General features: G+C 33.9%; 1 protein-coding gene across 3 annotated transcripts in view; it reads left to right on the forward strand.

The window, feature by feature from the left end:
* Window positions 1-15,387, forward strand: part of LOC106055233 (uncharacterized) — a 58,124-nt gene that overhangs the window by 30,172 nt on the left and 12,565 nt on the right. Inside the window, exons 13-24 of one of the 3 annotated variants that reach the window (XM_056010308.1) lie at window positions 635-742; window positions 856-888; window positions 1,969-2,028; window positions 2,283-2,327; window positions 3,230-3,283; window positions 4,174-4,245; window positions 6,506-6,586; window positions 6,799-6,843; window positions 7,857-7,928; window positions 8,804-8,854; window positions 9,738-9,809; window positions 15,212-15,277. In XM_056010308.1, coding sequence (XP_055866283.1) covers window positions 635-742; window positions 856-888; window positions 1,969-2,028; window positions 2,283-2,327; window positions 3,230-3,283; window positions 4,174-4,245; window positions 6,506-6,586; window positions 6,799-6,843; window positions 7,857-7,928; window positions 8,804-8,854; window positions 9,738-9,809; window positions 15,212-15,277 — 759 coding nt within the window. Of the gene's footprint in view, window positions 1-634; window positions 743-855; window positions 889-1,968; window positions 2,029-2,282; window positions 2,328-3,229; window positions 3,284-4,173; window positions 4,246-6,505; window positions 6,587-6,798; window positions 6,844-7,856; window positions 7,929-8,777; window positions 8,855-9,737; window positions 9,810-15,211; window positions 15,278-15,387 lie in introns of those variants that run through there. The other 2 variants (XM_056010309.1, XM_013211420.2) reach the window with 2 other exon arrangements.

The following is a 15,387-nucleotide window of genomic DNA, read 5'->3' on the forward strand; positions in this document are numbered from 1 at the left end:
AGACATAGCTGTCTACTTTCACCAACTCTTTTCAATACCTTCCTTCAAAGGATAATGGATGATACTCTTGAGGGCTATGAAGGTACTGTAAGCATTAGAGGAAGAAGAATTACTAACTTGCGCTTTGCTGATGGCATAGATGGTCTAGCAGGGATAGAACTACTAGCTGACTTGGTGATGCATATAGACAAGACCTCAGCAGCATATGGTATACAAATAAGTGCTGAAAAAACTCAAAATTATGACAAATAGACAACAGGCTACAGCATAGAATGTGAAAAGCTGACAAATGTCAGTAGTTTTAAATACCTCGGAGCTATAGTCTCAGATGAGGGAACCAAACCTGAACTACTTGCTTGAATTGCACAGTCCAAAGCAGCACTAGCTAATCACAAAACAATATGGAAAGACAAAAGCATGCATTTTATTTCTACAAAGGATGATCGTTACAATACTTTTTCTTTTCAATTTCATACATAAAATATAATTGATGAAAAGACTAAATTAAATATCCAGATTATGCATATTGTGAAACAGCCGAAACATCCTATAGAATGTCTGTTAGAAACTTACTATAAGTAAAAGTAGTAGACATTGGGATTGATTAATTTTTTCCTGTTTGACTTAATTACAGATGATGAAGGGCTATCTCAGAGAACTGTAATTGTCATCACCGGGGTATCAGTTGGAACTTTAATTTTGCTTCTTATTTTCATATTGATTTTTTTGAGGCTTAAGAAAGGTAATATTTGTAATTGTTAAACATTTTTTAATGAAACATGACTGTCAGCTTAACGCTTGTTTGATGTAAATCCTAGTTTCTAATTGTTTCATTTTTTTCCTCATGTAATTCAGGAGACCACAGAGACAGAAACAATGGATTGCCAGGTACTAGGTGTTAATAGAACATCATTAGTTGTTTTTTTTGTGTACTATTTGACAACAAAAATTAAATATTGCTGGTTTCTTCAGTTATTGATTTTAAGTAACAATGATCACTTGTTTAGGAACTAATTAATAATCTCAATTTAGAGAGGCTATCACATGTCTCATATGCATGTGAGACATGGAAGTCATCTGTCAAAATTGAGAAATGACTAGATCTAAATGTGGCTCAACAAAAATGGCTGAGGCGGATTTTGGGAGTCAGTTACACAGATCGGGTCTCAAACAAGGAAATCCTATGCCGAACTGGAAGTCGAACACTTATTGAGGTGACAGAGCATTGCATGAGGTTTGCGGGACATGTTCTATGACAAAATGAACTACGCATACTAAGAGGCCAATATGAGGAAAGCGTCACACCTTCATGGAGGACCTCAGAACAGTGGACACCAGGTGGGAGGAGGCTTCAGACATTGCCAATGACAGATCTTTATGGGGACAGCTTGCCGCCCAATGCGCTAAGCGGCACAGGAGGACCTAAGTCTAAGTAAGTGATGCTATCTGGGGCTGTGGTGCCTGAGTGGTAAACACTTGGTGCTCGAAATAAGGGGAATGGAGTTTAAATCCTGCTTATGATGCTTTTAATTCTCCAATATAAATTGTGGAAGTAAAGGCGACTGGTGCAACAGGACACTGTTGTTTACCATCAGCCATAGAGATAAATGAGCTTTGCATCATCTGCTCATGTATTACTAGGTCTGAAAAGGGTGCCTTTACTCAACTTTATTATTTTACTTATTCATATCCAGAAGTTACACATTTTCTTTTGTTAACAATTCAATTCCTCATATTCATTCTTTATAATATCACAAAAAAAATTTGTATGACAAATAATCATGCGTACAATGATATCTAAGACAGGAATTAAATTAAAGAATTAGATGAGGTTAAATGGTCTCAGTTATTTGTTACTGTTCTTTTTCTGATATTCACTGTGCATGTATTCTAAAATTGTTTTGTTTTTTAAGTTTTGTTTTATTGGTATGCTGATTTTCTTAATGTATCTTTTTTTTATATATATAGGATCAGTCAAAAAGTCAAAGAAATCAAGTTTCTATATGAGAAGTTCTCGCTATGTAAGAGGTATGTATGTTGTGTAATTTAGCTTATGTTAAAAAACAACAACATAGCAGCCTACATTTCTTTAGCAACTGTCACCCGAACCACACTAAACTAATTCCTGAATTGCTCAGATAAATATCAAATGTCTCAAAATTTTATATACTAGCTAGAATGTTTAGTTTTAGAGATGGCTTTTTTAAATACAAAGATATAGATTATTAGTTACTATTAATTATTTTAAAAAAATACATTTACAATTATAAATTTGTTTGCAGATTTGTTTACCAGACATAGAAAGCAACAGTTGTCTCACTTTTCTGGTAATTAGCAAAAATTAAAAGTGTTGTTTTTTGTGTCTTTGTCTTTGTAATATAAATTGGTAAGTTGATGGTCACAATGTAATATGTCCATAATGCCAGAAAGTGGAAACATTGAATGTAGAGGACATTCTCTCAGAGCTAGTGGACAAAATCCAAAGAGTAGAAAAGAAATGTGAGAATCAAAGAACTGCACATCAACATAGCTCTGGAGTATTGGAGTCCATGTCAAAGTGTAAAAAATAAAAGGATTGTATTGAAGAAAAACAAATGATTACAGACAGGGTCATACAGTAACCTAAACATGTGTGTATGTCCCATTCTATACATGGGCTCATGCTATCTCATACATTTTGTAGTCATTTAAGCAATCAATGGGCAACTACATTTCATTAAAATTGGCCCTAAAAAAAACACATATTTGTTTATTTTATAATATTGAAACCTAGTCTTCTCTAATTTTAATATTAAAGTTTTAGTTGTTTTATTTGCTTTCACTTTATTTTTGATGTAAGAATTTGATTCTAAATGTATTTTTGTCAAATATTAAATCACTAAATAAAATGTACATGTTACTGAACCAAATATGAGGATCAATTAGCCTGAAAACATGGATTCATTTGGGCTATTTATTACTGATATGTATAACATTACATCTTCAACTCTGTTATATTGTTGAATTGCTTGCTTGGATTAAAACTAGGAGTAGTACTATTATTCTGATTATTATGTCCTCTAAAAATATGACACAATGTTTCTGATAAGACTAGATGTCTAAGTTTTTATTAAGACTAGGTGCCTAAATTTGTATTTTGTTTGTAGCCTGATGACTGAACTATTTGTTGTGATTCATTGTCTCATAGACTTCAAATTATTATAAGACTGTCCTTTGTGATTTTTTACAGAGTTATACAGTGATGGAAATCAAGGCAATGAAACAGTTCCTCTAGAGCCTTTGAGTAAGTTTTGCTTTCCTCTGAAAGAAGGAAACATAATGCTTTTTAAATCTTCTATCAAACATTTGGGTTCTGTCTCATTGTAAACAAAAAAAATTTAGTACATGTATGATGTTTAGAGATTTCTTGATTTTGCAACCCTACGTTAAAAAATCTTTTCAGAATAATATTAATTAGAAAACAGCTATAAAGACATTGTTACATAGTATGGGAAACAAGGACAAGATTCAAAACATTGTATCAGCAAATATAAGTTATAAGATAATTTTATTGATCCAATCAAATGGAAATTCAGTTTGACTTCGATTGACAACCTCAGCGTAACTACAAAACAATATGGATGAAAAAATTCGAACAGCAATCACTCACACACATACACATTCACAACCAGCGCTTTATGAGTTTGACTTCTATGTACTTCTAAATGACGACAGCTGATCTTGTTACACTCTGACCGATAGTGGGATGAAGGAGATTTTAAAATCTTTCTGCTTTAGTCCTAATGGAAAGCAGACGACCACTTCATTCAGATCTTATGTAACAGTGGTTTAATGGGTGCTGGTTGTCTTTAAGAATCGTGAGTGTTTTGGAAATGCATCTTTTTTGAAAAGCTCTTCAAGAGATGGTAGCTGTATTTGAGTGATATACGATGCTTTTTTAATTAGTCTATTATATCTATGTCTTTGTGCCAGTGAAGTATTACCATACCAGCAGGTGATGGCAAGGTTGATTAGACTGCTGATAGTTGCTGTGTAGAAAAGTTTGATTATTGTTTTGTCTATGTTAAGTTTTCTTAGCTTTCTGAGATAGAATAGTCGCTGGTGAATTTTCTTGTATATGTTTTGTTAAACATTAAGCTGCAATTAAAATTTTATTAACATTTTTTTTCTTAGATGGGCGCTCTAAACCAACATGTACAAATCAGACAGAGGTGGCAACTGCGGCATCACCTCTTTTAAATACAAGTAAGTAATTGATGCATTTTTTCTCAATATATTTTTTCCGCAAGTTCCTATGACCTATATTAATATGTCTTCCTTCTTCACCTTTAAATAAGTACTTGCCGTTGACTATCCTTCCCAGGCATTTCTCTTGGTCAATATTTTACTTCAGCATCCATTAATTGGTTTGCTTGGACAATTTATCTATATAGATACAAAGTTCACCATACACTTGACATTAGACAAATAGTTTTTATAGATAAAAAGCTTTTAATAAATAATAGAGTGTACAATATTTCTAGATGTATAAGTCTATTATGGTTATACTTACTCTGGATGTGGCAAAATATGTAGGTCACAGCTGGGACTGTGCAGCCACGAGAAATACTGCATTCCTCATTAATCTTCGGACTTGAAGATAAACCTTATTATTATTATAAGTCTATTAAGTCAGATTAGAGTATAAATGGCAGTGGAAACAATAAGTCTATAAAGACTTATAGCTTACATTGAAAATGGCTGATTAGACTTTAAGTGAACTTAAAACTTACTGTACAAATGGCGGACTGGACACCAAGCTAATAAGACTATTTACATTCATGCATTTGTTTTTAACATTTTTGAGCAAAGTATTAGATGAAAAACAGCAGTGTTGTAAAGCAATATATTAATCATAAACAAGTTTTTGTATATGGATTTGTACTTACTGAAAAGATATATTCTTAGTGTTTATGAAAACTTTCAGTTGACATTCATGTTGTTTGGGATTTACAGTCTTTCAAAGTTTTTTTTAATTTTCTTTTTCATTTTGAAGATAATTTTATTTAAATATGCTAATGAGTCTTGTCCATGGAATAAAGTGTCATCTAACCCAAGGGAAAAACTTAGCACAATAAACTTTTAGTGGGCAAGACATCATTTAAATTGTGCCAATGTGCCAAAACCCCAAAATTTCAAATACTTAAACTTTTAGTTACTTTACGATGGGACTATTCATTTTTGCTCTAGATAAGTTTGATTTCTTTGGTGTTTATTTACCTGGATCATGGGTTTAATGTGGATGCTTGTAGAAGGTTAGCCAATAAAACTTGGTAAACCTTGTTCTGATGGTGACAAAGAAGGTATTTATTACCCTATCTGATCACTCTAATTATGATAGCTGTTGAATGAACCAACATTGGCTTCTAAGAACTAATAAATGGACATTAGTTGGGGAGAGTTAAGGCTGTTGGTCATTGTGCTAGCCACATGACACCCTAGTTAGCCTTGTAGTGTAGGCTGGGTGTTTCCTCAGGCTTTTTTTTTTTAAATATATAATCCCCGCATTTTAAGGAAGTTTTCGGTCTTGTCGATTTTCTCCAATACTGACATAAAAGGAACATCTGGGTCTTAAGACTGTAACCGGAATATCCATGGGACAAGGTGGGGTTGGCCAATGGTCCATTCTCCGCCATCCACAGAGCTCTCCGAATGAAACTATTCTGCAGTAGACAGCTTAAGGTGGACTGTGCCCTGGGTATGCCCTTAGGAATCGTCACATCCTGGATCCAGGCCCCTTCACGATATCACATTCACCAGATCCAGAGAAAAATTTCATGATGGGTTTATATCCAGTAGAAGAGAGTAGTGAGACATAGACCTCCGTCTGGAGTAGAGCAATCCAGACCTTTGTCAAAAAGCACCTAGAGGGGGGAAGTTTTCCTTCTCCTAGATGGGTTGCGTTATTTAGGCTGACATGCCCCATCAACACGAAGCTAAACTGGTTTTGAGGCGCCAGTGTTCCGCCTTTCATCCCTTCTCCTGTCAGTTTGTAAGAACAGGTTCCGCTGGATTTTGGGAAAATCACACATGAAGGCCAGGAGCTGGATTTGACTGTGAGAGTCATTTAGAGACGCAAGCCATAGGAGCATTTCTTGGATAGTGGGAGCTTATCCCCACTTTCACCCCCGGCATTGACAGTCCTTTGGAACCTGCCTTGTAGGGTTAATCATTGGTCATTGAAACATGTATAGATTGCAAGGTCTGAAAGTTGTATTTTACTTTGACTTAACTTCAGAAACATGACTTACATATTGTTTAGCTAAACGGGACTTTCATCATTTGCCTTGACTAGTAAATAACTTAATAGCACTTTAAACTTTGGCTGGCATATCAAATGTATCATTGTTTCCCAAGTCTCAAACAGTAGGAATGTGTATTGTTGTTTCTTGTACATAATTAAGTATTTGCATGTTGTCAAGAGTGATGTTGATAACATTTACACATATCCATTCCTATTCAACAGGTGGTGGCAGTCAAAAGCAATCCAAAAAAAGAGCTACTAAAAGCAGCGTTGCAGTGAATATGCATTTTACAAGCCCAGAAAGTAAGTTAGAAGTGAAGTAATGCAATAAGTCTTTGTGTAACAAATGCAAATTTAAAATTTGTGTTAAGACAAATGAATGCAAGAAATTTCAGACTTATTGAAATGGAATTGTTAATATTTACTAACAAGTTAATTTAACAGTTTTTAGAGAACATAGTAAATGCTTATTAATGCTGATTAAAACATATGGATCTTGGCTTTTTTTTTTCCAGAGCAACGTGTAGAAAAAATATCACTTCAGAAAAACTCTGAGGAAGGTAAACAATTTTTTGTAATGAATATCTTAGCACAAATAACATAATCTAATCATCATTTCTACCTTTGGTCCTTCCTGGGTCATAGGCCACCAACCAGCTTCCTGCAGGTATTTTAGTTCTCAGGGAATCGCTCCAACTGTCCCCACATCTTGCCTACCTGCTTATCATCTGCTTCCAAATGTCAATGCTATGCATTTCTGCGAAAGGTCGGACCTATTCTTCCTCAGCATCTGCTAGTTTCTTAATAACCCTTCCTCATTTATGATCTTGCATGTCCAGCAGATCATAAGAAACTTTCTGTCAGTTTGTGCTAACAGTGGTTCTCCAGGTCTCTGTACTTTAGAGTAGTATTGGCTTTACAATGGTGTTGAAGAGCTTATTTCCCTTGGAGGCTATTTGAGCTTTACCAATGTGGGTTCTGACATCTGTATCTGTTCCTGCAAGGTTGTCCAGGATACTGCAAAAATGGGTGTAGCTTTCCACCTTCTCCAGCTGCTCGACTCGCACTACTTCATCCCTCCACATTTGGTAAAACTCAGTCTAGCTGAGTGGTGCTTATCTTTTCTGCGGTGGGGTCTGAGACATAAGAGCCATCTCATCTAGAAAGTCGAGTCGTCAAGCTACTTCAAAAATCACAAACAACAGCTGTAAGAATAACTATCTTCAGGGTAATTAATGGTGTCTTTTAAAGGGACCATTTACACATTACCCTTCCTAATTGATTATCCAATAGTAACCAAGGAGAGCATAATGAGCAATGATGATTCAATACATAAAGGAGATAATTATCTGAGGAACAAGTCAATGATTGCTCAGGACATAAGATTGAACAACAAACAAACTTGATCCTATATGATGATTTAAGGGATAAAAATGATTCAAAGTTAAATTCAAGAATACAGATTTTTTTTTTTTATTCCTAATCAACATTATTATACTTATTTTTGAAAGTGATAACAACCTCTATCTATGATGAATCTACTGATCAACATTATTATACTTATTTGAATCAGGCAAACCAACTTCTATCTATGATGAAGCTGATGAAGAGAGTGTAGTGCAAATGAGAAAAGAGAAAAATAAATGTAAGTCATCAATGTCAAGAAAACAAAATTTACAATTTCAGATTCCTATAAGAAAGATTCTGTTAGGGAGCTTCCTTTTACTTAAAATGGCATTATTTGATCCAAAGTTTATATATATATATATATTTTTTTTTTTCAAACTAAAAGCTTATATAAGTAGGCCATTATATAATAAAATAAAAGACAAAAAGAATGAAATAATCAGCACCAGCAGGCAGTATTTTTATTTTTTTGTAATTGCTCATATGTAGTTAGTTTTTCTGCACTCTTTTTCAAGATTTTTTGTGCAGAAGGTAATGAGAATTTTTCTGTGCTATCTTTGAGCCCTCAACTAATGCAGCTCTGCTGGAGTCAAATAAAAGTAAAAGTAAAGTTCCCCTTTTAGACCTTGTGGTCTATAGGGCAGATGATGTAAAGGTTATCTGTTTATGTGGCCTATGGTTAACAAGGGTGTCATGTGGCCAGCACAACGGCCAACTGCCTTTATTTTCCCCCATCTTATGTCAGGTACCCATTAGAGCTGGGTGGACTCGTCCACAGATCCCAAAATTAAAAATCCCAGGAATTAGAACCCGGGACCCCTAATTCAGAAGTTAAGCGCTTTAAGGCTCAGCCACTGCTCCTCCTTGAGTCAAATACCATTTTTAAAAAAGGTTGTGGTCAACATCTTGTGTTGAACTCAAAATTGTTTGTTGGTAGCCAAGAAGTTAATGCAGCAGTCACAATTCCCAAATTTATATGAAAAATTCACTTAGGCAATGCCTTCCTATGTCATTAGCTCTTGAAAATTACTCAGATATAAAAAAAAAAAAATTAAGCTTAACTGACAATTTACATTTGTTTAAATAGAAAAATATTCAATGATACTATATCAGCAGACACATCTGACCCTCACTCCTGTACTTCCACAGAGACGGAACTCAAAGGTATTTCTCTAGTGACAAAGTATTTCTCATATGTAATCATACTTAAATTGTCTAGTTAATCAAATAGGTCAATGCTTTAAAATGTTAAGTTAGTGTTTGCAATAATAACGTTTATCAAATTTAACATGTTTTGCCTACTTTCATTGCAAAGACTGCTACATATTTTCCTTCCATATACAGATACTGTATTCTCATCTATCCAAACTAACCCTTAGTGCATTGGTATTTCACCCTTTTATATATGTATATACATTACCTCAATTAGTCAAGTTATAACTCCCATGATATTATAAACAGGCTTATTAGATTGCAAAAAGGTTAATTAGATGATTCACAATAATTTTGTTATCATCCTAATTAGTTAAAATCAGCTGTAAACCACTGCCATAGTGCATAAGTAAAAGATATGTAAATCAGTGTTTCCCAAACTGCATTCTGCAGAACCTTAGTGTTCTACGAAGTCTGAATAGTTGTTCCACTAACCACTGGAATAATTGATTAGTAGGCCACATCGTGAATTAATCTCTCTAAAAAGATAAGCAAAGTGTTCTGCTAAATACTCAGAATGTGTGAAGTCTTCCATTAAGGACTAAGTTTGGGAAACACTTATGTAAATAATTACAAGATTGTTTTACTTGTACAACATCAGGCTATTTTCATATTAATGTTCGGTTGCTGCAGTTGTTTTCCAATATGGTTTCTACTGTTTAACATGTTTGCAAGGTTTATTCCAATGATTCTCAAACTTTCAGCCCTTCATTTAGTAACTATCACCATTTCTATACTTTTATATTTCCCTTTTTTTACTTTTAATTAACAAAATGTGATCATACTTATTTGAAATAACTTAATGCAATTTTTCAAATGTTACCAAATGTTCCAGATCTGATGCAACTAGGAGATGCTCCTGAAATTCCAGATGCAGCATCTAATGAAGAATGTTTAGATAACATAGGTGAGGCTACATTTTATCCTCTAAGATTTGGGATTAGGGATTTCCTGAGTCCATCTTAATCTTTATAGCTACTTAACATCACTGTGTTAAATACATAAAATAGTATCCTACAACTCTTTAAAATGATTATTAAATTTTGGCAAGGGTAATTCTTATTTTGCTTAGAATTTTATTTTTCTTTTGATTTTATTTTTCATTTGAAAATAAAATAAACTTATTCATTTTTGAGATAACATTTTTTTTTATATTTATAAAACAAATGCTACAATCAAACTAAAACAAGTTTTTAAAAACATTTGCTAAAATGTATGTATAAACATTATCTCCAATAACCCAAAAAAATAAAAGTATTAAACTTGCATATTTTTTTAATTCCATTTTTATTACAAAGCTTGTATCAAGTCACTTTTTTTGTCAGTGTGGTAAAAAGTTTGTACAAGTTTTTTCTCCCGCATTCACACCAGACTCACTCATACTTTATATTCAGAAAGTTGATATCAGTTTAATTTTATTTAATGATTTGATTGCCAGGGGGACTGTTACGTTCCTTTCTAGAATGAGACTCTTTAAACAGTACATTAACACTAAAACAACAACGTCATCGCTTAGAACTCATTTTAATTCTCATGAACACTAGAACACTATTTCGTTTCTATTTTCTCCATTTTCTTTTCTCCTCTCCGTTCAACACGCATTCGCACCATTTCACATTTACATTAGCATGCGCACGTAACACCCCCCCTGTTTAACAAGTTCGATGTACATCGAACGTCCCAAATATAAATTGTCACATATCTTATCAGCCTATTCCAAGTTAAAACTACTTTAAATTCTCTGTAACATAGAGAACCATAATGTACTACAAAACAAAATCATACACAATGACATATTAATACCAATACAATTCTAACATTAGATTTAACATATAGCATTTATATTCAACCATTGTGACAGTAACAATCACAATACTAATTGTTATTATGAACAATTGACACATATATATATCTATGCATATCTCTATGTAATCATGCAGATTTCGTTAATACCACTCCCCGCCTATAATTCAATTTAAATCTATATCTGTTCACTAATCATTGTTGTGTATACTCCCAATTGAAGTAGTTCATCTATTTCTTTCTGTAATGCTTCTCTGTGATGCAATGGTACAGCATATTGAGGTAGTTTATTTGGATTTATTTGATATCATGTTCTATGATATTCGTTTTTCCTGGTAAATCTGTAAAAATATTCTTAAAATCTTCTAATAATGTTGTTACTTCCTTAGCTCTGTCTGACGAAATTCCCTTCACTTCCACATCTTTCCATGTTTGACTGGCATCGGTTGAAATTGTTTCTATGTGTCCCAATCTTTCTTCTGTCTCAATGTCTACACTCACGGATGTACCCATGACCAATGGGTCTTCTTTACTGCTTTTTTCACTTTTTTGTTTCGACCTAAATTCTTTTAGCATATCCACATGAAATATTTTCAGCCTTGAATCAATATTAATTTCATAATCCACATCACTAATTTTCCTTGTTACCTTATAAGGACCCAACCATTTCGTGAATAGTACATTCTCCTTATCCTTTAGTAATACCAAAACATCTTGACCTACTTCTAGTTTGGTCAATTTCCTGTGTTCATTCACCCTAGACTGTGTTAGTTCATTTTTATCAAGCACATGTTTGCTCGCTTCCTCACAAGCCTTTATTACTTTATTTCTAGTTTCTGTCACTATATCGTAACTTTCTTTATTTCCAACATGTTCTTGTGGGAGTATTAGTTCTTTTAGGATTGCCATTGGGCCTCTTGGATTTCCTCCATAAATCATCTGAAATGGCGAATACCCCGTGGTTTCGTTACGGCTCTCTCTGTATGCGAAAAGGATTGAGGATAATGCCACATCCCATTCTTTGGGATTGTCATCTGCTACTTTCGACAACGCTTTCTTTAACGTACAGTTAAAACGTTCACAAATACCGTTGCTCTGCGGGTGGTACGGGGCTGTAAACCGTTGCCGACTTCCAAACATTTTCAAAAATGTTGTCGTTAGTTGGCAGTGGAACTGTGTGCCCCTATCTGACAGTACCTCTTCAGGAAATCCAAACCGTGTAAATAATGTATATAACGCTTGAACTATATCACTGGCTTCAATTCTTTTTAGTGGGATCGCTTCTGGCCATCTTGAGCAAACGTCTATTACAGTTAGAATATATCGATGACCCCTATTTGATATCACCGGCATGGGTCCAATCAAATCAATCGCAATCTTCCTAAATGGCCTTTCTGGTATATCTACCTTTTGTAATGGAGCTCTGATTTTTTTAGTGCCTTTCATTTGACAAACTTTGCATGACAACACATAATTTTTGATGTCTTTGCTAATAGATGGCCAATAAAAGTCCCTAAATATTCTTTGTTTTGTTTTGTGAATTCCCATGTGGCCTGCATATGCTTCATCATGCCCATTCTTCAATATAACATTTCTAAATTCAGCTGGTACAACAACCTGTATAATTTTTCTTCCTTGTGACTCAATTTCTCTTACCAAAATTCCTCTTTCTATATAAAATCTTCCTCCTCTACCTCCTTTCTGGGCCAACTGACGCATCTCTGGGTCATTTTTTTGTTCTGTAATAAACCTTTCCTTGTTGAATACTACATCATTAAGTTCTAATGTTTCTGAGTTTCCTATTAATCCTTCTTTTTTTTTTTTCTTATCTGGTAACTGAAATAATTTTTCCAGATCTCCTGCATCCAGGTCCTTACATTTGGATCGAGTAATACTCATTCCGAAACACTTCTTCCAATTTCCCATATCCTTTTCATTGCAATTCTTTATACCTGGAATATTTCCGATAATCAAATCAATATGAGCATGGTCTATTACACATGCATCCACAATTCCAGTAAAATATGGTGTATCAATTTTAATTCTAGCAACTGGTAATTGTACAGTCTTCCCATCAAACATCACACAATTCCTGGTTTTGCCGGTATATTCTTGTTCTTCTACTAATTTCTTATTAACACCCACAATTGTACTGCCTGAATCTCGTATCGTCCTTGCTATTTTGTTTCCCACGAAAGTCTCAAAATACTCAAGGCTTCCTGCACATGTTAACATTGAAAGGCTTTGATCTCTTCTATCTCTCACTCCGCCGTATCTTCCCTGTACATTTCTTTGGTATCGCCCTCGGTTACTATAAAAATGTCCTTGTCTACTACCCATTTGGTTCCTTCCTTGTCCTCTAAATCTATTTTGTTCATCATATCTAAATCGTCTTCCATTGTTGATGTAGTTGTCTCGTGTATCTCTTGTTCTGTTAAATGCAACTATTTCTTCTATGTCACTGCCTCTGGATAGTTTCTTATCGGGATGTGCCACTTTATAAGCCCTTATCAGTCTCACTATGTCTTCTATGGCTTTTGGTTTCCTCTCCAACAAAAATATTTTTAATTCCTCCTGACACTCATAAATTGCTTTGTCTATCATTAGAAATGTCTTTAAACCGTCAAAGGTCTTTTCTATTTTAGCGGTTTCAGTCCAATTTTCAAAACTACTGGTCATTCTGTCCAGGAATGTCTGTGGGTCATCATTTGTTTCTATCGCACAGTTAACAAATTGTTCACGGTAGTACGCCTCTGTTTTTCCGTACGTTCGTAGTAATTGTTCTTTCACCACGCTATAGTTGCTCTGGTTCATGCATATCTTCGATGGAACCTCTGCTACGAATGACTTCGATAATAAGAATGACCATTTGTCTTCGGGGTATTCCAGTTCCCTCATTTCAATTTCAAATTTCTTCAAAAAAATGTCTATGTCCATTTTAGCTTCTTCGAATATTGCACCTTTATACTTTGCTAGTTTGTTCCCTGTAGTTTCCCCTTTTCTTTTATCACTCTCTTTTTCTTGGGTTGTTTTTAACTTTTTCTCGGCCGTCTCTTTTTTGAACGCCAATCTCTCTCTTTCAATGGCAACTAATTCGTTTTTCTTTTCCCTTTCAATGGCTATCTTTTCTCTTTCTCTTTTGTCCTCCTTGTCTAATCTTTCCTTTTCTTTTTCTCTTTCTCTTTTGTCCTCCATGTCTAATCTCTCCTTTTCTTTTTCTCTTTCCATTGCTAATCTCTCCCTCTCCATCAACCTTTCTTGTACGTATTTTCTTAGTTCTGCCCCTTCAAGCTCTAACAACCTTCCCTCTTCTTTCAACGCTGCTACCTCAGCCTTGTCCGCCATTTTCTATTACTATTAATCAAATTGAATAGTATCCTATCGCTAGATCTAGACTATATAATATGATATCTCTACTATCTGTTGACAGGAGATCAACTGTGTATAAAGGACTACGTAGGTTTTACCTTTACGTTGGGCGCCACTTGTTACGTTCCTTTCTAGAATGAGACTCTTTAAACAGTACATTAACACTAAAACAACAACGTCATCGCTTAGAACTCATTTTAATTCTCATGAACACTAGAACACTATTTCGTTTCTATTTTCTCCATTTTCTTTTCTCCTCTCCGTTCAACACGCATTCGCACCATTTCACATTTACATTAGCATGCGCACGTAACAGGGACAAAAGAGTTTTTGTGTCTGTTTGTCTTTGCTATCGGTGTCTTGTATCTCTTTTGTGATGGTAAAATCACAAAATCCTGACCTAAAGGGTGATTTTTTATTTTTGGAATCTTTTTTTGCTTTCTTTTGGATGCTTTTCTCAAACAGCTGTCTAAATGGAGTTTTTTTTTTTTTTTTGCCAATGACTTTACCAGCAGCATTTAGGACTCTATGAAGCTTATTTTAATTTTTAATGTTGAAATTATAAGGCAGTGATATTAACACTTAAAATATTGCAGATGTGAGCATGATAAAACATCACAAAGATCTTTTTGCTAACATTAAATGAGGACATTTTTCTAAATAATCGTAATCTTTGCTGATATAATGAGTCTTTCAGTAAAATTCAATTTATTGTCCAAGATCTTACCAATGTATTTAAAAGTTTGCATCATTTTAATGGTCTATCATGCTACAGAAACAATATCATTTTCCTTCTTTTCCATACGAAAATGGATAATGTTTTTCTTTGTTTTTTTTTTTTTACATTTAATTTAAATAAATTATTTTTACAGCATTTTTCAAAGTGTTCTTCTCTGAAATACTCATTTACGTCTGAGTTCTCTGGTATTAAAAGCTGATGTTTTAAGTATTCTATATTGAGAAAAAATATAATATTTTTTTTTACTGTATGAGTTATATAATTGTAATGATTTTTAATAGCATTTGTATTGTTGACTGCATTGTGCTTCCTAATATATGTAAATATTAAGAATAGCAATAATTATATTTCTATATCCTAATTAGTATTTTGTTTTTGAATTATATCTGCACATATAGACCAAGATCCAGATGAAACAATTCCTAAAACTGTGGTAGAGTCTACATCTAACAGAACATCTGAAAGTAATTAATTTAATTTTACTTTGTTTGAAGAGAGTGATTAACTAGAAATGGTAGGACAAATCTGGGAAAAGATTGATACTAATAAATATATAGATAGATAGGTTTAATTA

This window comes from Biomphalaria glabrata, chromosome 14 (genome assembly GCF_947242115.1).
Source record: "Biomphalaria glabrata chromosome 14, xgBioGlab47.1, whole genome shotgun sequence".
NCBI lineage: Eukaryota > Metazoa > Mollusca > Gastropoda > Planorbidae > Biomphalaria > Biomphalaria glabrata.